This window comes from Anticarsia gemmatalis, chromosome 20 (genome assembly GCF_050436995.1).
Source record: "Anticarsia gemmatalis isolate Benzon Research Colony breed Stoneville strain chromosome 20, ilAntGemm2 primary, whole genome shotgun sequence".
NCBI classification, from domain to species: Eukaryota; Metazoa; Arthropoda; class Insecta; order Lepidoptera; family Erebidae; genus Anticarsia; species Anticarsia gemmatalis.
The window spans coordinates 4,289,780-4,315,432 of NC_134764.1; the positions used below are offsets into that span (position 1 = coordinate 4,289,780).

General features: G+C 33.5%; 1 protein-coding gene across 8 annotated transcripts in view; it reads left to right on the forward strand.

Annotated features, from left to right (window-relative positions):
- The first annotated feature begins 4,278 nt into the window (after window positions 1-4,278).
- The window catches only part of Lim1 (LIM homeobox 1), a 68,041-nt gene continuing 46,666 nt past the window's right edge, over window positions 4,279-25,653 (forward strand). Inside the window, exons 1-3 of one of the 8 annotated variants that reach the window (XM_076127719.1) lie at window positions 4,279-4,732; window positions 13,339-13,528; window positions 23,308-23,519. In XM_076127719.1, coding sequence (XP_075983834.1) covers window positions 4,717-4,732; window positions 13,339-13,528; window positions 23,308-23,519 — 418 coding nt within the window. In that variant the 5' untranslated portion in view covers window positions 4,279-4,716. The remainder of the gene's footprint in view (window positions 4,733-13,338; window positions 13,529-23,307; window positions 23,520-25,653) is intronic. The other 7 variants (XM_076127718.1, XM_076127721.1, XM_076127720.1 and 4 more) reach the window with 7 other exon arrangements.

The window sequence follows — 25,653 nt, forward strand, 5'->3', positions numbered from 1 at the left end:
TTTTCAGGACATTAATAAATAAACAACGGGCACGTAAAGCGAAACAAATACTTATGTATCAATCAAATTTATTTAAAAGTATTTGCACAGAAAAATCTCTCGTTAGGGTATTCTATCCGAATAGGGGCGGTTAGACTGTTATACTTAAGCAATATCTACTTACCTACGCAAAAGTAGGATATTGTCATTTACCATTTTCCATGAGCAGTCAGCAAGCACATCATAGCCATACTAAAAGGTTACAATTTTTCTATTTAAAATTATAAATACGGAAACGGAAAATGTATTTTACACGACCACGGTACTTGTATAGTTGCTAGTCGACGAAGAAACATCAAGAATCCTAAGGTAAAATGCATGTTCCGAATGTTCTCTGACATTGTTAATCGACGTATATCTTTAAACTTAACAGTAATTTATATTATAAACTTCCGTGCTTTATTTTCTTCTCCTAAAGCAAAGATTTAGAAAGATTTAGGATACCATTTAAAACCAGTGACTAGTTCTAACTTCTTATCTCGTCCAATCAATCGATTTATATATTCTGTGTAGAAAATTTATTAGAAAATCAGCATCAAAAAGTAAACAAAAGTACCCTCGTTAGTTATTCGGTAGCGTTTAAATGAACTAACCCAGTTATCTGATTAATGTAATTGAATCAGACGGTGCCACTGGACGCTGGTTATCTATTAATTGTCACGTAGTGATTGGGAATCCTTTCTCCCCTATTATTTGATGCAATCGTTTCCTACATCTACTTTCAAGAAATTAATTATAAGTAGATATACATTTTTGGTGACTGACTACAGTGACTACTCCTTAGGGGAAAAGGCGTGACTTTTGTGTATCTTTGGCGTGATTGTTTGTTTGTATGTGTATATAAGGTAATCGGGAGCAATGATAACTGAGAAGTATAAGCATGCCTCCCGTACAAGTGAGTTCGAACCCAAGCAATAACGATGACTTTCCGCAGTTATGAATAGTTTTTGTCAATAATATTATCATTTATCTATTCTTATGGTAAGGAAAACATCGTGATGAAACCTCCATGCTTGGGAGTTCTTAAACACATCTCTTGTAAAGTTAGGCCAGCATAATGGACTCAAGGCCTAACCACTCTCTAGATCTTAGAGGAGATCCTTGCCTGGTATTGGGGCAGTAATGGGTTAAAATAAATTTTCTTTATTTAGTGGGCAATTGAAGCAGTGATAGCACCTTGCTCAGTTGTAGGACAGTAATGATTTATAAAAAAGTTGAAAATTCGCAAAAGTTATTTGGTGATGAAAAGATTATTCTTGGCTAGTGTAAATTCTTACACCTGGGAAATGAGCGGCGACTTCCTATACCTACCACTGTTCTCTAGGAATAAATGTAGGAAAACCTGATCAGCGCTCCTAGCGTGTTCCACGGAAACAATTCTTTCCGCTAATTTGAAATGTCAAACGCATGCATGTAAGAAATTACGCTACGGGCTATTTTTATAATATAAATAAATATTAGCATGGTACCTGCATATTATTATGTCACGATTTGCAATAACTTTCTGCCGCGGGAAATAGCAAGTATCCTATACCATATTAATTAATATTATTAATACTATAAAAAAAATGGAGTGTATGTTTGTTTCAACGCGCTAATCTTAGGAATTGCTGGTTCGAATTAAAAATAAATTTAAAGTTGTATAGGCCAGTTATTGGGCAAGGCAATAGGCTATATAACAATACGCTATGACTAATATCAGTGAATCTATACTAATATTATAAAGCTAAAGAGTTTGTTTGTTTGTTGGTTTGAACGCGATAATCTCAGAAACTACTGGTCCGATTTGAAAAATTCTCTCGGTGTTAGATAGGCCATTTATCGAGGAAGGCTATAGGCTATATAACATCACGCTACGGCCATTAGGAGCGGAGTAGCAACGAAAAATGTTACAAAAACGGGGAAAATTATGACCCATTCTCTCTTCGGTGACGCAAGCGAAGTTGCGCGGGTCAGCTAGTCAACAATAATAATGTGAAAATGGGAAAACTAAATTCCACATCACAAAGTCGGGGCGACCGCTATAGTAATCTATACTAATATTATAAAGCTGAAGAGTTTGTTTGTTTGATTGTTTGTTTGTTTGTTTGTTTGTTTGTTTGTTTGTTTGTTTGAACGCGCTAATCTCAGGAACTACTGGTCCGATTTGAAAAATTATTTCAGTGTTAGATAGCCTATTTATCGAGGAAGGCTATATCTAGGCTATATATCATCACGCTACGACCAATACGAGTAGAGTAAAAAGTATTACAAAAACGGAGAAAATTGTGACCCATTCTCTCTTACGTGACGCAAGCGAAGTTGCGCGGGTCAGCTAGTTATAAATAAGTAATAACATAGCTTGTGTTTTATTTCATCAGTTAATTTAATCGGTGTGCCATTTAATTAACTCTTCACACTTTATCTAATTAACAGTACGAGCGGTTTCATCTCTACCTAAAGGATGCAAGATAGATTGACTCTACCAATCACCAATTAACAAAATTAAGGTCACAACTTTATAAAAGAACCAGTAGGTATGAATAATATTAATTTAATGATATTTTGACTGGTTTTTTGTAAGTGTCTTTGGCTTTATCATGTAAGTGGATGATTTTCATCTGTTCTGAAGCTGAAAAAAGGAAAACAATTAATTAATGAATTTTAAACGAAAGTTATGTTTTGTAAACAAGAGTTGTCAAAAATTAAATGAGAGTATATTTAAATTCAGCGATCTAGTGATCAAACTTAATCACCAGACAAAAGCCAGTGTAGTGAGTTGTTTCTTTACGTGACATATTTACCTAAAAAACGATATAAGTACATAATATTTTATAACGGATACTTTTAATTTCTCAAGAGGAAGGTACTGTCTATATTGTACTCAGTGTACAAATTGCATTCAATGCAAATATCTTGGTAAGTAGGCAAATGATTTTTAACTTCAAGGAGGTGCAAGCTTTGCCGTATTAAATATTTTTATTATTCGTTGAGATTCTTCAATTGTATTCATTTATGATCAGATTTCCTTTTTCTGTGATTCTGGATGCACCCAGGTTACTGTAAACTGAAAATAGTATTTCAGTTTGGTTTTAAACTGAATTTTACGACTGCTGACTGTTAAGTCTCGAGTTCGATACCTGGTTCGGTATAGTACTATTGGTCTTTTCTAATTTGTACAAGAAGTGGTGTAGTGTCCGGCAAATGTCAATAGGCTTGCGCTAATACACGGGACTCACTTAGTAAATGGCGAAACGGTGGTATATTTTAAACACCTCTGCCAGGCTCTGCCTACACATTCGGGTGTGGCAGGCGTGATATTATTATATTATTATGTATGACATGTATTTTAGTTGAATGTGGAACTAGATACTATTATTAAAAAAAATACGTTTTCATAGCAACTAAAGCAATTCGCAATTTATTTTTTAGTTTAAATGTAGCAAGTGGCAATGTTAGTTAATCCATTATAGTAGTGATGATGAATTATGTATTTTAAACCATTATAACCAGTAGAGTTAATCGGTCCATGAAAAATGTATCTAGTAAAGTTACAAGATAGGGGAGTAATTAATTTTAGTGATAGATTAAGTAAATAATAAGTATTTTAATTTGACATTCGTAAGTTTTGCCCTAGCTTTCACTGTTGTTCAATAAATGAATCAAGTTTATTTTTGAGCCTGGACATACTTCTATTGTATCATCATCGAATTATAGAAATAGTACCTCATGCATTCCTGTTTTATTTTTAATTAAATAAATATCAGCTTTCGAGAATAAATATACCTTTAAATATATGTGCAGACATGAAACCAGAACTAGGTATGGCTAAATTTAAATCTAACTGAATTTAGTTTTGGTTTTTTATTTATTTCTTTATCTCTAATGTAAATCTATAAAAAGGAAATAAACAAACTTAAGGCTGTAATAATTATATCACCTCTCAGATCTTCAAAAACTATTCTATAAATCTAGATATCAGATATCTAGCGTCTAATAATTTTATTGTGAAAGGACATATCGACGCCTACCTATCGCGTTCAACGCAGATTAGAATATAAAAATAAAGAGACAGCCGGACTAGAGGCGTCTCTACATCGACTCTACATAAACACAACCCGATCACGCCCCCACTCAAAACATTCTTTCATACAACGATAAAATAAGACAGTGGACGCCTAGAGACGTAACCGAAAAATCCAGGCTCTATAATTACGTTCGCTACCACTCGATCTACCGGCGAGCCAATTTAAATTTACTGCGAACGCCGCACGTGTCCCACAAAATGAAATCCCACTACCGCACAGAAACACGCACGAAAAAAACCGAAGAAAAATACAGTGCAGGCGCCGCCCTTCCACGTTAGTGGCTGCTCACTGGAACCACGCCTGTTTCTAAGCGCTACTATCGCTGTCTCTGTCTGCTGTGCCCCCCCTCTATGGTGGCGTCTCTATCGGGCGTGTGGTGTCTGTGGAAAAGCGAGGGTTTGGTGTCAGTACGCGTTTGCTTGTCGCGCGTGTTAGTGCGTTTTGACGCCGCGCGGTCGCCGCGGTGTGTCAAGTGAAGTGCCGTGTAGAGGTGCCGAAGTGGCGGGTTTCCTTGCTGCAGGACGGGGGGCCCATGCCCCCTTCCATCAGCACCACATTGGTAAAAGTTAGTGTCCTGTGTCTTTTGAACTATAACTGTGAGTGACTGACTATGCCGACGTACGGAGGTTGTTTTCCTAATGTTATTTTTTTTACATATTATATTTATGTAAATACATGGTTTTGGGTTAGTGACGGTGATATGTATTCATGCAAGATCTTGGGTATTTGTTTTGTTATGATTTTTACTTCATTTACATATTATGTGACTCTACCATTATAGTTATAGATAAAAATCTAGGTCTGCAAGTTAAACTATATGCCAGTACATTAGACTCATTAACTTAGACCAAATTGATTCAGTTATATCCCAACATTCCGTGAATATTTCAAAACTATACCATTCTAGTTACATTTTTATCATTTTCCTGTTCTAAGTCGACTCTACAAGGACTTGTCTATCCTCTAAACACAACTATGACTTCGTACACATCGTCATTTTTGTACAATTTATGGTTTTAAGTCTAAAATCGGCTTTTATGTTAGGCCTAGGTTCAACGAGATAGGCCTACGCCTTTCGCACGTGTTTTTGCGACAGAACTCCACCACGAAGATCAAATAATTGAGATAAAACAGTCGAATGTAGCTCTACTTATTAAAAACTATTCACGGAGTAATGTTCTAGTAGCCGGCGACATTGGACAAGTTTTTGAGCGATTTTTTGCGTATTTTTTACATTTTAATCCGTGCAAAAACAGTTGATATTACTTGCTTGAATCAGTGTTATCGTTTTATTGGAACAAGATTATGTTCATAACTCTACAAATTGTGTTGTAGAGACAGAAGTTATATCATGTATCGAATTTGATTTGGTTTGCATGTTACTTGTGTAATAAAAAATATATCTAGTGTCATTGTAGCAGCTATGTAGAGTTGTTATCATAAAATTACGATTACATTTACATCCCTTAAGTTAAACTAGTAGTAACGTAGATTTAAGTTAAACTTGTACTTGAAAATATTTGATTTAGAAAGTAAATAGGTAGTGTGACATTCGTCTGTAAAAGCCAATAGTTAACGTAACTGAGACACAAACGCTTCAATCGCTAAACGCCGACCCTCTTATTCATAAACACACTATAAACCTATTTTAGTTAAAATACTACTATAATATGTTTTCTCTTTTTCAATTCGCTAAGGAGTGAAAGAAACAAAACTCTATATAAGCCTTTCATAATTCACATATTTTTTATACAATTAAGTGTTTTATATGATAAAATAATAAACGTTTTGCGGCAGGAGATCCCTGAACAATATAAAATAAAGTTCACCTTTTCCTCAGAAATAATAAACAGAAAAATAAAGTAAGAAAGTTATCTTTCTGCACTAGTGTAATCATAAGCAGAAATTATTTTATGAAAATAAACTGGAAATTCTTCTACATAATATTATTTTGTTCAGCTAACTTTTCAAACAGTATCATTTAACATAAGAATTGAATGACCACACACTTTTTAGTTACATCTGCATTTAACTAATGTAATATAATAAATTTAAACTAAGTTAAATACTCATTTTACAGCTGCTGTCACACAAAAAAGTAATCTACAATTGTATCATACTAATTATATCATTGCAATCTTAGTATGAATAAAATTTTATCTAAACATGTGAATGTAGCGCAAAGTAAATGAAATATACGAATTAATAAATGGTACTCTAAAAACTACACTTAAATGCCTAATAATATGATTTAATTCTACGGTTTATGTACTTAAGAAAACTATTTTAAGCTTCTCTAGGACTTTTTATACTTAACTGTCAACGGAAAATTACAGCAAATTCATAATCTTAATAAAAAAAACATCAATTTTGGCACGAGCGCGTCTATTCATTAGAATCGATGGACCGGACAACCAAAATGATCTAAGCCTATTACAATACATTTAAAAACTATAATTATTTTATCTTTATCTCAATAATATAACAAAGCACTTAAAATATATAATCTATGGATTGTGGAACTTTTTGAAAACGGCCTTTTTGGATAATCTGCTTAACACCATAGACTAAAGCGTTGCCTTTTTAAATTTAAATGTGCGTTAATTCTAGTATTGTGCCCGTTAACGAACAGTTAACAGGAAAAAATATTATTTTGATGCAATAACTGTATAACGTGGTACAATAGATATTATTATAATAGAATAGGTATATATAGATAATACTTCATAGTGATACTATGTCATTTAATGTGGTTGAAATATTTTCCTGCTAGTGTTTGACTAAATTTCCTTAAAGCTTTGGAAAGTGCGTGAAAGGAAGTAAGTAGGTATTATGACAAGGTACCTACCGCACAATGTGACGTACATATTGGTTTGAATTAATTTATCTATGAGGAAAAACGCAAACTTAAATTTAGCAGTTAAATATATGAACTTTGACACGGCTTAAACTCACGGGCATAGTGCAAACAATGTTTTAAACACTTTAATGATTCAATTCCTTCTGTAGTCTCAAAATTAACAGAATTATTAACAATGAAGCTAAAATATCCATATTACTCTAAAGTTACTGTACAAAATAATATAAACTTTAAATACATGTAAAAGAAGGCGCCTAAATAAATAATATTGCATTCAAAAAGAATTGTATTTCGTTATTATAATTAACGACTTACAAACATGTTGTGAAGAGTCACGATATTTGTGTCCAAAGAAATAATTTTATTTACATTTCATTTTTATTGTGTTTCTGATATAATTATTTGCAATTATTGTAGTTATTTATAGGCATCACGCGAGCGTGCATGTTTAAAACAAAAAAATACAATTTGTTGGTTAAATACATTTTACAATACATAGACAAACGGCTTGGATAGTTCGTAATTTAGCTAAAATAAATTATAGCCTTCGGCTCTCTCCAATTTAAATTTCGTGAAAATCGGTATATTAGTTTTACTTATAAAAGCGTAACAAACAGCTATATTGCAGTATATGTATGTATCAGTATTTATCAAAATGTGTAACGCTTTTGTTAGTAGGTAAAATATATTCAAAAATAACTGAATTCGTAACCACAAAGCGATTTACTTATAAAAAAGAATTGCAATATTGTTCATGGAGTTTTTATACTCACTTGTTCAAGTTCCCTGTATTATTGTAATAATAAGACAATTGGTATAGTATTTTTCCTGTATATGTATTTTACATTTAAATTATAAAAATAAAACTTATTTAGTTCATAAAGACCATCATATAATATTATATATATTTGTATTTTCAGACACAAACCGTGTTTGAATTCTAAGGTAGCCAGAAAAAAAAACCTTATTTCCAAAAATAATATGATTGAAATTTTTAATTTACATTAGAATCAAGCGTTATGGCAAACACTGAAGTAACTCTACTAATTTCGCTCGAAAGATATTTTTTTAAACTAAGGACTCGTATTTAATTGATTGACCTTTTAAATACTGTTAAATATAGCAAAATAATAAGTCATGTCTAAAGAAGTTGTCTCTTAAAAAAATATCTAGCTTCAAATTTACTTTGGGTGATGTATTTTACAGGATTTACTTAAATTTGGAAAACAATACCGTGATTGTATACTCTCACCATTGGCTGCGAAGCGACGGGCAAAAGTTATGTACTAGGCATTGATTTTAACATGTAGAGAACATACTTTGCCTTCTTGTATATTATTCACATTATTCTCTGAACTAAAAAAGAATCTATTGAGTCTATGAATGTATTATTATTTCATATTTTAGTTTACTATTTTTAAATCGTTTCACTATTTAATATATTGTATTGAAGGTATACCTAAATACATGGTATTGTAAAGTATAAAAATAGTTACTATTAATAATTAATGAAATTAACTTTGTAGGCATAATATTTTTCCAAAATTAAAAAAGTACTCATTACTGTCCCACTGCTGAGCAAGGCTCCTCCCGATTTGAGGGAGGGAACAGGCCTTAAGACTTATTATCATTATATTAAAATTGATATTTTATATAAGTATATGTGCATTAAAAATTTGATTTGTAAAAGGCTCATTATTACGCGATATTACAGGCATTAAACTATAATAATAGCACAAATTTAATGTCGATGAATGTTTCAGTAACCGCGTGTAGCGTTTAACAGTTTTCTCCTGTTCTAAATATCGCTTTAGCCCATGTAATGAGAGTTAAAGGGCAAACATAATTACAATAATCATTTTACTATTATCAAAAAAGTTCTGAATAATTGGCAACCTTTGAGGTCTCAGCTGTAGTATAATATACAACTACTGATTGGTTAACGTTCACCTTTACAAATTTTCGCATTTATAATAACTAATAATAGGATAGCAGGATTGGTTTAAAGCAGTAAAACTTTCACGTTGACTCTAGATTTCTAAGGGGATAAGCGGAAAATATGTATAAATTGTCAACTTATTTACTTTACACATAAACGCTGTGTAAGCTCTGAATAGTTGTACAGTGTTTTGTCTTTTTCACTCATATACAATTTCAAAATTGATTGAAAGGGACAAAACACTAGCTAATTGGAGCTTAGACGTTTGTTACCAGATAGCATTTTCCCATGTGATATTTTCAGACGCGTCTTGGCTTTAAGATTTTTTATGAATGTATCGTTCGATAGTTCGGAATTTCTGTTCTACTTTACAACCGTTATCTAGCTAATCTTTATGAGCTTTACCATCGAAAATTTAAAATCGCGGGACGTGACTTTCAGTACGTTCACTAAAGTATTTTGTGCAATTATTGATGTACTCCAGTTGCTGCTTGTATTTATATTTTTTATTTAAATCAATGATTTCAAATCTTTAATCATATTTATTTCTAGTCAATGTAATTAGTATGTCTGTTACGTTTATTGCTTGCACGGCTAAACCACAGAACCAAATTTGATTAAAATCATTGAGATATTCAGAGATACACAACATTTTCTACTAGCTTTCCTCCACGACTTCGTCTGCCTAATATGTTGATTTTTTTTCGGATTAAAAATAATCCTTATTATCCTATGATGTGTCAATCCAGGCTACAAACCGTTTGTGTATTTAATTTCATTAAAATCTGTTCAGTAGTTTTAGCGTGAAAAGTAAGAAAGAAACATACATACATGCCTACAAACTTTCGCATTTATAACACACTAGGATGTTATCTTCAAGCTACATTGTGCCATAAACTTTGTAAAGTGCACCATAGACACCTGTAGTTGCGGTAAGTTAATAAGTAAAACCTTACTCATTAGCGAGCCCGGATCCTTACGTGCATGTAAATTAGTTCAGCGGTTTCCGAGTAATTGGATGACAAGTAGACATCATTTCTCGCGTTAAAATGTTGATTTTATAAAAACGTTGCGGTTTAAGGCGTTAAAGACTTTGTCTTGAAATTGAATAGTTCCCTTTGAAGCATACGTTTTATGGTTACCCTCATAGGGAATGAATCTTTTGTATACTTTGTTGTTCAATATTGTAATGCAACGGGTCTTAGACGTGATCAAGATCATACCTTTAGTTTTAATCGCGTAATATAATGTGCACGGGTCGCGAGAGTTTAAAATCTCAGTTTCGCAGGTGTAGTTAAGTGTCAGATATCCTATCTGCTGAATAAATGACAGCAAATGTAAATAAACTCCGTTTGCTATCTAAAAGATATTTTAAAGTGGTGAATCTAGGTCTTAGTGTTTTAGAATCTTTAGATAATATCGGACTGAGTATACCTAAGTAAAAATAATTCAGGTTTATGTGATGAATTGTTACCGGAGCGTTTAAAAATATGTACGGCTCTATAAATAGCGTTACGCCTTTTCGCAAAAAGTTAACTTCTACAATAGATTGTGTCAATAGTGTACATAATTGTGATAATTATTTCTAGGTTCCTGATTCCAAGATGTTACGATTTGAACATTGAAAACACATTTCAATAAATAAATACAAAATAAATTGTGACCACAACGAATGCTAGATAGAACTCCTTTCATCATTCTCATTTTTTATTAACAAAAAACTATTTATTTAACTCACAACGTTTATAAAAATATACATTTAAATGTTGAGCACTGCATTTTATAAGAGCATTTCATCAGTTTATTTATAGAGCTGAAATTTTGCAAACTTACGTATACTCATGATGACAATACGGCACAGTTTGCGGTCACCGAGCTTAATGTTGCAATGCAACTGGCTGTCAATTGTCACAATAACAACTTAATTTACATAGACCATTTAAAAATAAAATATATTTTTTTATTCATATGTCACACCTTTTTTTAATACGAGTAGTCTGTAATCGCCAGTAATATTTATTATTTATGCTTAAAAAATAATTGTTTTATATTATCGTATTTATTTATTGAAAGTAACAATGAACTTGGCGATATTGAACCTTTGTTACCATACAATGCGCTCATTTACAATTAAATAGAATATTTTAGTGAAATAGGACAATGATTTTGGTAAATCAATACGAAATTATCATTTTACTCAATGACAATAATTTATACGGATTAAAGTTACGCTTCCCTGTATTAACATGAACATAAAATATATTATTATAAATCATCTATATTCTGTTAAAATGGGCTTTGTTCGATAGCATAGCCAGGTATTGACAAAAAAAATATAACTGAAGCAGGTTGAAATAAAAAATGTGTCAAATGATCGTTGATCAGCCGTGATAGACATTTGTGCGATTCGGAGATTAATAATTAAACTAAGTGCTCAAATTATCTTAGAATCTGATACATTATCGCGTACACTGCGATCTAAGAAACCAGTCGGTAACAGAGATACCACTGTCAGAATAATATTAATACCAAAATCCACAGACTAAACACCGTGACAGCGGTAAATTTTAACCGGAGAATCACACGCACCGCCGAATATCCATAACGGCCATTATGCCCGTCACAGATTCTGAACGAACTGAAATGGCGCGCGACCAATCGGACGTTCAGATTTGAATATGGAATGTAAAACCGCGGCGACCTTCATAAATTTAGCCAATAAATGTCACATGGTGAAAAAAATGTGAACTTTTTTTCAAAGAGACCCCGCTACACTTGTCATTTCGTATTTATACGGTGTAATAACAATGTGATGTGTCAAAGTCTTGCATGAAAAATTTATTTAACAAAATTCTTTTATTTTACAGCCACTCGAGACTTGTTTTGATGATCAGATTTTTTTTCTTTCTTATTGTAATCGCTATTCAGTTTTGATTTTCAGCGACGTGACATCTGGTTGTATAAAACTAACGTTCGTTTTTTGTTTTGAAAACTATTAGAGAATAAAATAGATTCGTCTTTTGAAGCAGTCTTACAGATTTTATTGCATAAAAATATATTTCTTGGAAACGAACTATCATTAGGTAGAAGGAAGATTCAAGCAAGTCGTAGCGAAGTTTATAAATATTTCCTTGTCTGGGTGGTAGGTTTATTTAATACGCAATATAATTCTAAGGTACAATTTGGCCCTTATATGATTTTTTCATGGGCATTAATAACACGTACCAAAGTGTAAAGTTTATGAAGGTTGTGGAACCTTAAAAAACCTATCATCATAACTAATTTACAAGCACTAAAACAAGGGACTTTAATTGAAATTGACTAGTGCTAAGGATTCGAAATAGGCACCCACGAGTTCGTAACTAGGTACTTCGGGCAAAGGTACTGTAGTTGTGTGTAACACCCGGTACCCGGTAATAACATATGCTAATAAAACTTTATTCAACCTAAGCTTTATCGCTCGTAAAACACAATCCCATTATGTTGGTGCCTGTTCAGGGCTACCAACTTTATGATAAAATGAACTATTGAGTACTTATGTGCCGCGTATATAACTCTTTAGGTGTTCTAGCTCGTATATAAATAAATGTTAAATAAACTTTATTATGGCTGCTTTGACGCATTTGCTTTGGCTTAGTGACGAGTAAAAGAAAATGGCGTAGGTTGGTAAATCGAATTGCAGTTTTAGATTGGTAGACACTGACTACTGGGTTCTAAGGAATCATGTAATCAAGCTAGTTATATATGTATGGGTATTTGGTTTTATCTATGAGTAGTGAACCTTTTAAGTGCTGAACTGTGGCATGGGTTTCTAATACGTTAGAACGTTAAAATCGCCAGTTGTCGCAAATCACTATGACTACTGTTTTACTTCACTATACATTTACAATCTTTTTTCTGACGTTGAACCGTATATATCAAATATCTATATCAAAGACGAAATATCTATATAAATAACGATTGATAGTAATAATAATTTTCTGTTTCTTAAACCAGTACTATGGGTGACGGTTACAGGCTTTTCATTATTTATGTACATATGTACAGATTTATGATCGTAAACTGAATTTCCATAACACACAACCTGTGCAATACTGGCTACTGAGGCTTCTATGAACACGTATTACCCTCAGAAAGCAGTAAAACAAAACTTTTGCCTTTTGTTTAAGACCTGTTGTATAAAACTTAGATTTCCAGAATCTTCTGGTACACCTTAGTCACCTATAATCGACTAAGATGCATGATTTACTCTCAAATCAAATGAAGGCACTAGAGTAACAATATATTTTAGGAGCTTTTCTTTATATTATGTGCTTCCTGTATTGTTCTATACGTTACTTCTATTCGTATCTTTTAAATTTCTTTTCTTTTCTAAATGTACCTCAGAAACCGGTGGGTAAGTGTACATTATGTAACGTGTGTGTATTGTGCAGGACGTGGGGAGGCAGGCGGCGCGATGGCGTGCGCCGGCTGCGAGAAGCCGATCCTGGACAAGTTCCTGCTCCACGTGCTGGAGCGCGCGTGGCATGCGACGTGCGTGCGCTGCGCCGACTGCCGCGCGCCTCTCGCCGACAAGTGCTACTCGCGAGACAACAAGCTCTTCTGCAGAAATGACTTCTTTAGGTAAGATTTCCCCGATTTTGTAACATTTTTTACTGGTACTCTGCTCCTGTTGGGCGTAGTGTGTGTGTGCCTTAATAAATTGGCTAGCCAACAGTAAAATAATTTTTCAATTGGCACCAGTAGTTCCTGATATTAGCGCGTTCAAACAAACAAACTAACTCTTCAGCTTTATAATATTAGTATATTCATTAAATCTTTTAAGTAAGGTGGAAAGTCTTTTAAACTACAGTTCATTGACCTCTGACACACGTTGACACATCCAAAATAAGGTTGTTGTATCCCTAATGTTGCAGTTTTGGGAATAATGTAATCGCAGTTCGTTGATCCCTTGCAGAAGTTGATATATTCGAACTTAGTTGTGTACGTATTGCAGTTTATAGAATAAAGTTACTTGAGGAAGGTGTCGATGTAGAGTCCGATTACTTCACATCAGCGTTGTTACTGTATCATGTTTCATACTATTCATTTAAATGACATATGTTGGTATAAATATTTATATCAATGAACTATCAGAATAAAAATAGAAAAATATTTTTTTGTGTAATTACTAAAAAAGCAGCAGACAGGTAGGAATATTTAGAATATAATAACTTTGCTGTATTGAAAAGTAAAACAATGAATGAGGAAAGTCACTGAACAAGGATTCTAAACCATGGCTGGTTGTAAAAGTAAAACTGTCTAAACCTTGAACTTAAAAACAAGGCTATTAAAAAAATTGTCAAAGTCTACCCCTATCACTTAGAAACGATAAAAAAAAATTGATACTTACAATCAGCCTGCGACCACGGCGAGTGCAACCTGCGCCGAATCACTGCATTTTAAGGTAAAATGCGTGTTCGCGTTAATTCCCATATCCTATTTTATATTAATTTATAGGTAACAAATTAATAGTACAATTGTATTTACTTTAGAATACTATAATTTTATTTTATTATTGTTTCTAATTGCGGACATTAATATCTTGTTTTTTAAAATTTACGACTCCTCACGAAGTTTTATTGGATTAATAAGTCAAGTACACATGTATTTTAAACCTTAGTTATTAAACAGTCGTCAAGATGTTCATTAAAATAGATTAGTTACGTTTTTGCGTGTAAAAAATAGATTTAAGTGCATCATCAAAGAATCATTTGTAAGTAATGGCAAACAAATAATAGAAACGGAGAGTAATAATGTTTAATTGAGTGCGTCTTTATAGTTGTAGTACATATAAGGAATATGGTAAAGGCTTGAGCTGACGCGAGGTGAAGTATCAAGTAGTAAGTACTAGAAGCACAAAGATTGTAAATTGTCATTATGCAAGCCATAACAGTTTAACAGAAGTCCAAACCAATGCCCTCAGCAGATACTATTCCAATAAGCTTAATAACAAGGTCCTTTTTAGTTCTGTATGAGAAAAAAGTAATACTAAATAGTCCACGAAAAAATATTTTTAAATTCTTAAGTAAGTTCCTGAAGTTTTTTGTTCCTGTCGTTATAAAACGACCGTAGATTTTGAAAGATTCTACAACACATTTCGACTCCTTTCGTCAAAACGTAAAGAGTAACTTTGAAAGATTCAGCAACTTCAGCATAAAGCTGCTGTAACTCGCTGACAGTGCGATTTTCTACAGTTAGCACGATCGAGCATTGAGAGTTCGACATTAGAAATGTACAAGAAAATTAGTTCCCACAGCTTCCGCTAGGGGCGCTGATCAGGTGTTCAAACTAAATTTATCGATAATTAGTCGATTGTCAATAATGGTAGAAAATATCTGGAAATGCGATTGTTTGAAAAACTATGTATGGATATAAATCAAGTTGCATTTGATTCTCCTTGTTTGACCTAGTATGTGTACAATAGTGTCCGTACGTTCTAAAGCCATTAACATGTCACATTACCTGTGTGTTCAGCGACAGATGTCGACAATTATGTCGTCAGCGTCGCATATTCGCATACTACAATTACCCTCGATTATGACTTCATATTTATGTAACCTTTCAAGGATGTTTAGACTCTGTTATATGTCTAGTAACTCTAGGGTACAATAATAAAACAGTAATTATTATGATAAGGCAGATTTATTTATGCTTTTGTCAGACATTATTCTAGCTAGAATCATGGTTGCACTTACATACCTATCTCATGTACGGTTAAATTACAGTCTCCTACGGTAATAAGACTGCAAAGATCTTCATTCAAGAAATTAATTAAAGTCACCAATTAAGTAGTTCAGGCGATCTTTATAAGTACTTACTTTGAGACACAATACGAATAAACTAATTCAGATCTAAGTTTAACATAAACCCTATTGACTGATTTGACAGTTTAGCTTATTCTATAAGACCTAGGATAATTATTGCGTAAAGAGAACTCTAAGACAATGTCTAACAAATAAAATGAATGAGAGAAAACCTTATTCGCTTTATTATACATATTATTTTGTCAGTTGAATTAAGAAATTTTATCATATAATAAATTATAGTAATTATTCGCCATATTGGAATTCCGTATCAATCAATTATTTAAATTTGTAAACTTAATTTCACACATGAAAGTGACAAAATATGTATTTTGTATTATTTATGAACATGTCATGTTATACATAATTTTTGCGAATATGCCAGAGACAGTAACGATTCAATCTATACTAATAATATTAATGCAAAAGTTTATCATGTATGTATGTTTGTGACTCAATACTGCCAAAACTACTTAAAGGATTTACACACAGGCATTTGTTAATTACTTGGATGAATACATAGGATCCTGTATGACAAGATGTACAGATGTGAAAGAGGCGAAGAAAGTCTGTAAGGATCGTACCAAGTGGCATTTTTACTCCTAGGCTCTCACTACCCCTATAGGAAGAAGGCATGTTTTTATGAAGGTATGAATACATACATAGGAAATATTTTATTCCAACATGTGTTACATAGACAATGTATAATTTTGATTAATACAAAGGATACTTTCCCTCGCAATTTTTTTGACACAGATAAAGTCGAGGGCAAAAGTTAGTCTTAAATATGAAAAAGTTATCAATGACAGTATAAATCATTCTTGTTCTACAAGGAAACCTGTTATTATTCTCAAGTTTCTTTTCTAATCCGTTACGAGGATAACATCGATTATTCTATTGAGAAAGATTCTTTTTTATAATTGTTATTCAAAAATATTAGGTAGATCAATTAGTTTGAAAAATAATTGTGTTTTAACATTGAGAAAAGACTTTGGAATTACCTTTAAGATGACTTTTCCAATGATGTGTGCCTATCACATTTCTGAATTATTTCTTAGTGCTTGTTCACGTTGGAACTCGCGGGCGCGGTGGCGGTCGCGAGCGCGGGGACGTGGCGATTTGTGTTCACGTTGGCCGCCAGGCGGGCGTTTGGCTCAAACTGGCTCAAACTGGTTGATCTTACTTGACATCGCGAGTGGATCGCGCCCGCCACCGCTAGTTCGACGTGAACACACACGAACATCTTCACTTGTTTGATATTGGCGCGAGCACGCCACGCGGGCCGCGCGCGACGCCGCTAGCTCGCCCGCGACTTAGACCGCGCGAACGGTTTGTACGTGAACACTTCGGTACATCGCCATATGTTTGATATTTCGCGACCGCGCCCGCCACCGCGCCCGCGAGTCAACGTGAATGAGCACTTAGTTAAACAATTTATATAAAAAAATAGGTATTTTTACGTTGATGCATATATACAAAAGAAAATCATGTAAATTGTGCCCATAAAAATATGACAGCATTTATACATAGTAGCTAGCCAGTTGGGACTCCTTTAGTCTCTAGCCGCCTTCTGATCCTCGGTCGTTGCGGTTGCTTTTCCAAATTCCGTAGCCCCATTATCGAATAACCCATTTCAAAATTGAACCACCGAAAAAATAACCACAATAGTCAGAAAAAACAAATGGCTAAATTACATGGCGCCAAAAAATTTAAAAATCGAATGCAGAAAAAAAAGTAATTTTGTCGCAGGTCAGGTAAGAGCGGAAAACGGTTCACTTACGACTTCCGTTGTCTTGATGGTTTAATTCTGTACAACCTCTTAGGGTTCCGTGGGAAGATGATACATTAGTTACAGGAGATAAGTGAAATATTCTTATTTAAATGTTTTATTGTTCTTTTTCAATTGGTTTCTGAACGTGTGACAGATGTTTTCGCTGATAAGTCTGTGTCGATTCTGAACGTCGTCATTACTTTTTTAATGTTTGAGTTTTTTTCTGCTGGGAGAGCTCAGGTCAAATGTCAAATTGCCAATTATAATCATCTATCTTTGTTACCTATTCGTTGTTTAGAATTTAACGTTTAAAAACTAGTTTCGTAGTGATGGATACCAAGTGATTTTCTTGCCATTATTATTTAATTCGATAGTATTTTATGTGACATTTCAACTTCCTTGATGTAAGTGATGTCATTTCCGTTGTTTGACACCCTACCATTATGGTGGTAGTTTTGAATCGACACTCCAAATGTTTACAAAAGTTGTTACCTATGTTATTTGTAAAGTTTGGATATTGGGGGAAGCGACTACAATGAGTTGTTTACGTAGACCAATGACATGTATATTAAGCTACATTTTATATTTAAATAAATTGGTTTCAGAAAAGGAAAAATATTGTTGTCAGGATAAACAGCGTGTTAATATTTTTATTCGCAGAAATGACGTCGTAAAGTCTTAACGATTATTTGAGAGTCTTGATTATAACTTCAAAATACTTGTCATCCTTCAATTTTGTCGTCCATGGACAGTGTAAATCATCGTTAGCGGGAATTGTCTTAAAAATAATTTGAAAGACCAAAAGGGTCTGCCTCGAGGCGGTGGCAAACTCAACTAAGGCACAGGACATAAAACATTCAGGCTGACGCGGGCACAATTAAAAATATTATAACCTCAATGTTTCGTCAGGAAATAATTGATGGACATAGTAATTAATATATGATTGCATAGCATTTTATGTTTTTTTAAATCTATAAGTTATTGATATATTGATGAGTGACAGCTTGTTGTATGACAATTAATTAGTGTTAAAGATGACTGACATCTTGTTTGTTTCTATTAATAAATGGCAATATCAAATAACTTATTAATACTGATATTATAAATTCGAACGGAACTATTTTACTACTCTAATACTATGAAAGTTCCAATGAAGCAACTGTGGCAATTATAACTATTCTTAATGGGGCCAAAGAATATCAATTGATCGAAAATAATTTATTGTTAGGATTACGGTAAAATATATGTTTAGGATGACTTACAGCCGTTTTAAAGAAAAGCTGCTACTAAGCCTAATTAGTTATACTATTGACAAATCCCCACTTGTGGGTCCGCCGATTGATTCTTAGAACATCCAAAGCTTTACAAATATGTATTTATGACGAATCCCTACTAACATTATAAATGTGAAAGTGACTATCTGTTTCATCTTTATATCTATACTATTGATTTGGATGAAATTTATTACAAAGATAGTTTGAGATCTGAGAAAGGACATCGAAATTTTTATCCCTGAAATCATACGGTAACGGGAACTATGCGGATAATAATAAGCTGTAAGGCTATAGTCCACGCAGACGGACGGAGACGCGGGCTAGAGCTAGTTTTAATATAATCTGATTCTTTGTTCACACTTATTTCAGATGTATCTTGTCTTCACGTCTTATCTCCATAACTCAAGTTTTACAAGATAAGAAGCTTATATTATTAGCAGATACGCTTCTATGCTAATGTTTTCACTTAAGTCCGTATCAGTGGCGGATTAAAATGTCCAACTTTAAGTCCATTTAAATAGAAATGCTACCGATTATTGATATTTTGAGAATTGAGATTTGAAATAACGTTTTACTAATTGGCGTATTTGGTAAGCGATACAATCAGAAATACAACAATCTTGTAAATATCTATACTAGCATGGCCTTAATACCTTTATGTATTGGTGAACATATTATTATCTGTACTTAAACAGTTTGATTACAAGTTAGAGGTAGAGTAGCAGGGCGTAGTTTTGTATAATGATTGTAGGCGAAACTTGAATAACTTGCTCGTAATAAAATTGTATTTTGGCTAAGTACCTACAGATATCTATGCTACGCTCGCTTCTATGAATTTTTGGTTTACTGATTAAAAGTTGAATACGTGTGAAGGGATTTTTAAAGATTTAGATTTTACGCAAAACTTTACCCAAAGTTCGTGAACCTCACCTCTCACCTTGTTCGAAATTCAAATCTTTTTTTTTCTCCAATTGGCGGCAACAGTTGAGATATGACATGGCGCGATGCCAGCTTCAAACAGCCAAACAGAGTTTATGTTTTATTCATAAGGCCTCCATCGTTTATGCAAATCGACCTGGTAATAATTCAAAGTGATGATAAAATAATAAAAAACAACATTGCGGCAAATTTCTTGTTCGCAATGTAGTTTAAAAGTAAAATGTTGTCTAACCTCATTGCGCTGTGTCGTCCATATTGAAAAATAAAGGTACTATATATTCAGTAGATTAATAGATAGTGGCATGTTAAAACTAGCGAACCAGCATTATAAATTGGAGTACCATAACTTTACATACTTTATTTCCTTTACAAAAAAACCTGCAAACCTCGTATTTAAGTAAACTACATGAATTTGTTTGTAATAAATAAAATTCTATCGCCCTTAATCTAGAACATAATTAAAGCTATTTATATGAGTGAAATATAAAGATCAATGCAACGCATTTCTCATGGGTGGTGCAATGACCAATTAGTATGCTTCAAATGCTTCATATTATTATGAATTGATGGCATGCAATCTAAATTGCATACATAGAGCGATCACATATTCCTCATGTCTTAATCTTCTTTATAAGACCCTTGACTGAGGATTATTTCACAATTATTTCGGTAATCAATAATCATCATAAATCTAAAATCGATGATATTAACATTTATGTTAGAAAATATTAGTCTTATAAATTAAAGTTGACTGTTCGTGTGCCTGTTCTTAATTGGTGAAGTGATCAATTTGTTTATTTCTGATTTATTTAAATCATGTACTCACAGTTGCTTTTTTGAAGACGGAAGTTTGGGAATGAAACATATTATTTGCGTCTACAATTATATGAGGAGGAAAAAATATATTCCCTCTTATAGAATGTTGCTTTTGGATGTACATATATTGAGGAAATAGCGCATGTTTCAGTTACGCTAGTGTCGTTTTTTTAGGTAATGTACGATTGCAGAGTAAAACTTTATCAAATAGGCAGTTTAGAAGCCTAATTTAAATCTATAAATAACTTACCCATTTCAGATTTACTTGAAGCTGACTCAATAAAATTGACTGTCTAGACCGAGAAAAAAATAACACAAAAAAATATCAATAATTTATTATTGAATGAAACTGATCACAAGAGGCGCCGCGGGATGATAATCGACTAAACGTCTCGAGTAAGGTCCGCTGGCCCACTTAGTCAGACTAAAATAACATAAAATATGAATTAAAGCCGTTCGCAAGAACTTAAATCTATCAAAAACGGTAATTTACATTCATTAGAGCGCTACTAGACGACCGACTTTTTTTTGTATAATCGCTCACTGATATAAAACGATTAGAGTTCACTAAAAAAACTTATAATTTGAGGAAAAGGTTCAAGTTTTCTGTTAGGTCGAAAAATGATGAATGTATTTCTCTATAATACCTACGCATTTATTTTTGCAATGGCGAAAGCTTAGCTTGCGAAAATGTGACTTGATGATCTATATTTTGTAATTTTACGTAGATTACTTAACTTTATATCGAAACTGTATGACGATATTCTTGACTAGCATAGCATGATAGTTTCAGACCATGGTGGAAATTGGAATATCTGTAGAAAATAAGAAACTTTTTTAAATTACAAAATAGTTTTGGTCAGTACGCTTCTTCTTCAATGTGTCATAGACACAAACGATTCACTACCAACTTAACAAAAAAAAAATAATACGGAACTTTTTTTGGTCTATGACGTGTTGCACCTGACCGGATTTAGAGCCGAGAACATTAATCATCGTGATTTGCATAACATTCATATGTCATCGATTTGTGCCGAAAACTTTATATTGAGGTTTAAGGCGAGTGCTCACTCACTAACACTAACTACTTTTATGAACTAAGTAGAATAACCTCACCGATGACTCAGAAGTTTAAAAATGACTGACACTCGTTGTTGCCTCTCAGATTTTTACATAAATAAATTTAACCCATTATTGTCCCACTGCTGGGCAAGTGGCTCCTCCTGCATTAAGGTGTTAGGCCTTGAGTCCACCACACTGGTCAAGTGCGGTTTGGGGACTTACTTAGATTTTTACATATAGGTACATAAAATCACACTATTTTTCCATTTTCTCCTACAAACTTCTCTTGCTTCATTTATATGCACCCTACCGAAATTTTTATGTTTTTAAAAGTAGTATCATAGTATGTACTTACATAATATAATATATGAAAGAAATTATTACTTTAGTGTGTAATACGCAAATGTAAACCATTAACCCTTTAACAACTATAGTAAATAGCAAAGCGCTTGATACAAATATAATTAGTTTAAATAGTAATAATCCTGAATTAATATCAAGTGCGTATTTATTCGATACAGAGTCTATATTATTATAGTCACATATCGCAATGCCTATTTTATTAAAGTCAATCGTTAAACAGTAACAGTTTGAAACAGGTGCGCAAATTGCGCAATTTAATATTCAGTGTTCATGTGAGACTAACGTTTGACCTCAAATAGAGCCTCCTAGCCTCGTAATAAGTCGAGCTATGCAAGAACATCGTAAGCGACTTACAAGAAATTGTACAGGAGAGACTGTTGTATTGATTTGTCTTAGGTATATATAAAATTTCCATGTCACAATGTTAGTTACCGTACCCCTCCGAAAGGGCTTGGCCGATTCTCATGAAATTTTGTGAGCATATTGAGTAGTTCTGAGAATCAGCCAACATTTATTTTTCATACCCCTAAGTGACACTATTTTTTATTTATATGGCAAAACAACGTTTGCCGGGTCAGCTAGTGTTTTATTTTTTAAACATAGATGCTTGAGTTTCGAATATGTTACATTATTATAACACACACCTTACAATCAAATGAATTTTATGTAAAGCATTGAAAAAAGCGTAGTTTGTATTGCATTGTATAATATCTTTTACTTTTGTCGTTTACGATAATATTATTTTTATTTTTCACCCAGTATAATACTTTTTTGCACTCATTTTAACATTGCCGGTTATTAAAATATGGATCCAGTTGTCTTCGCATTAAGTTCTAAATTATTTTAGTTATACATTTTACAAAAATTAAATCCTTATTTTTTTGCCACTTACAATGTTCTTCTATAACAGGCTATATGTAATGTGTAACTATCTTAAGTTATAAGTTATATATTGATTCATTGACATGTAGCTTATAAAGTTACATCAGACGCGACGGCAGGACTGTTATGAATATTGAATGCAAGAACTTTGAATAATTTAACATAATTTGCATTTAGCCGATAGTTAAACAAGAATGGAGACTATTCAAGCGGTTGTTTATACGTCTTTGAGGAATTGCAGCGGTTTTAATATAGGAATTTACGTTATTATCAATAAGTTAAGGTAAAGTTAAGCAAAAAAAAACTTCTCCGTACATGTACCACATTTTTCATATCTTAGTTCAAGCAAATAAATAAAAACTGGATTTAATAAAGCGATATATTTGACTAAAAGCCATGTTCACTTGACCTAATAGTTTTAGCAACTTCTAATAGAGTTTATTTTTCCAGGCGATACGGAACAAAATGCAGTGGCTGCGGCCACGGGATCTCACCATCAGACCTCGTGCGGAAAGCTCGTGAGAAGGTGTTCCATCTCAACTGCTTCACGTGCCTCGTGTGTAGGAAACAGCTGTCCACCGGCGAAGAGCTCTACGTACTGGACGACAACAAGTTTATATGCAAAGAGGATTATCTCGCCGGGAAGGCGCCGACACAGCATTGTAAGTTTTTTATCTCCAATTTATGGCTTGTAACCTCTTTATACCTTCTCAGTATTTCGTCAAATATCTCTTAAGGCTTTTATTGAACACGAATCGATAAGTAAAATATTTTATTAACGTGTTATCTGCGATGCCGCCGTGGTTTCCAGATACTCATCTCCGAATGCGCTCATTGATGAATGGTCCGCAATTAAAATGTGAAAGTTGGTAGCACTTGTTCGAATTTCAAATAAGACAGGTTGGAGCTTTACTACTTACATCGCTACCAGGTTGTGAAAGGAATCGGTACTGAACAACGTGTGGCGACATCTCGGGTCAATGTCGCAAAAATAAAATTAAACGTCCGATAGATTACATCGAAATTGCTCTATTCTTGTCTGCAAACTAAACTAAACACTATTTACGTAAGTTCAATCAAACGGCGACACACGCCCGTCACCTTAACAATCACTCCAATGTTGCTATATGAAAAAATAAATGAGGTCTTTTATTGTCCTCACTCGTTCTCGGACCCAATCGATGCAGAATAATTACTTTTCTAAAACACGACCACGTCTCCTTCAATTTACGAACGTGACATGTGAGAATTGCATTCTCAATTTAAAATGCGTTTTTTATTGTTTAAGAACGTATCACGGCAACAATAAAACTCTCGGAGCACCCATTTTGAAATCGGATTTTTCGATCAATACGAACCGTAACCGAATCCAAGTGAAAAAAAGAAACAAAAAGTCGAAGGCGTCGGACAAAAAGCCAACCGCATTACACATTAGCCACGTCTCCACGCGGTAGTGCTGTAGACATCTTTTTTTAAACTTTTTTATTTACCGCTTTGTCGAAGGCAACACCTTGACGTGAGGAAGAAAAAACTGACGGATTGTAGGCAAGATGTGGTCGTGAGGTACCGAGCGTTCTAATGTATTGTCCCGATAGTACAAATATTTTGACGGGCACCCTCACGCCACAGACTGTAATCTACGTAATTCAACTAGACAGTTACTATAAAACAGCTAGGCCGAACATTGAGTATCTCTAATATCCAACTTGTTATGCCTATACAAGTTTGTGGGTACGGGAAACGAGCACATTTAGGCGTTAAACGGGTCCCAATAAAATGTAAGTTGTAAAGAAGAACGGAACAGGTGTGGTGTTTTGATTTCGCGTACTATATTGCACGGAGAACAGGGTTTCACTGCTATATGTATGTACGTCAATCGAGCGCTCCGGTAATACTGGTTCTATTGACTTAATTATCACACGTCCAATGTTAATGTATTCGCTACTGTATCGTGTAGTTTTTAACGTGCATACTTGTAAAGATTAACACTAGATAAAATTTGCATTTTACTCTTCAGTTGAGCCGACTTTGTTTCATCTTACCCTAAGCTGTATTAAAATATGCATCTCGTTATCATGTTTTTATGCAAGTTGCTACTTGCATGTACTTTTTTCCACTAAGCAGTTGTTAGTCTATGATCTTTTCATAAACTAAGAAGCTCCAATTTCAATGGGTTATGTGATGAAATATCATTTGATAGCACTGACTCTACATTACACACACTCCTATGCAAATAAGTGACTTTGGAACTAATTTCTACATTTTAACGTTACATTACATTCGAACCAGGATGACCCGTCTAGAGTCACCAAACTCTACCAGGCACAGAATAGTTGCCAGCATAAAAAAAGAAATTCTCATTTATAATTTGGCAATAAACTCGTAGTAATATCACAACACAAACACAACTAGTAAAATACTTGTCTCTGTGTCGGTGTTTGCGCGTTAACCCACAACATGTGGCTGCCGCCGGCGTCGCTCGTGTTTGCGCAACGTAATTGTGTTTATACATTGTTAGAGCGGAATAATGCCTGCAAATAAACTCGGAATAACTCGGCCGATCGCGGGAAAACGCGCACACTGAACAAAGGGTTCGATCTACTGTACAACTCGTCTCATTTCTGTTTGTAGAAATACGGTGTAAAGGACATTTGTATTGTTTACACTTTTGTATTTTAAAGTGAAAATTTTCACTTAATCTTCATCTAAATAAGTTTATAAAGAAACAGCATTTTAGTATGTTCTTTACTGAACTACGGTACTAAATATAATTAGAATCTATTTATTCTACAAACA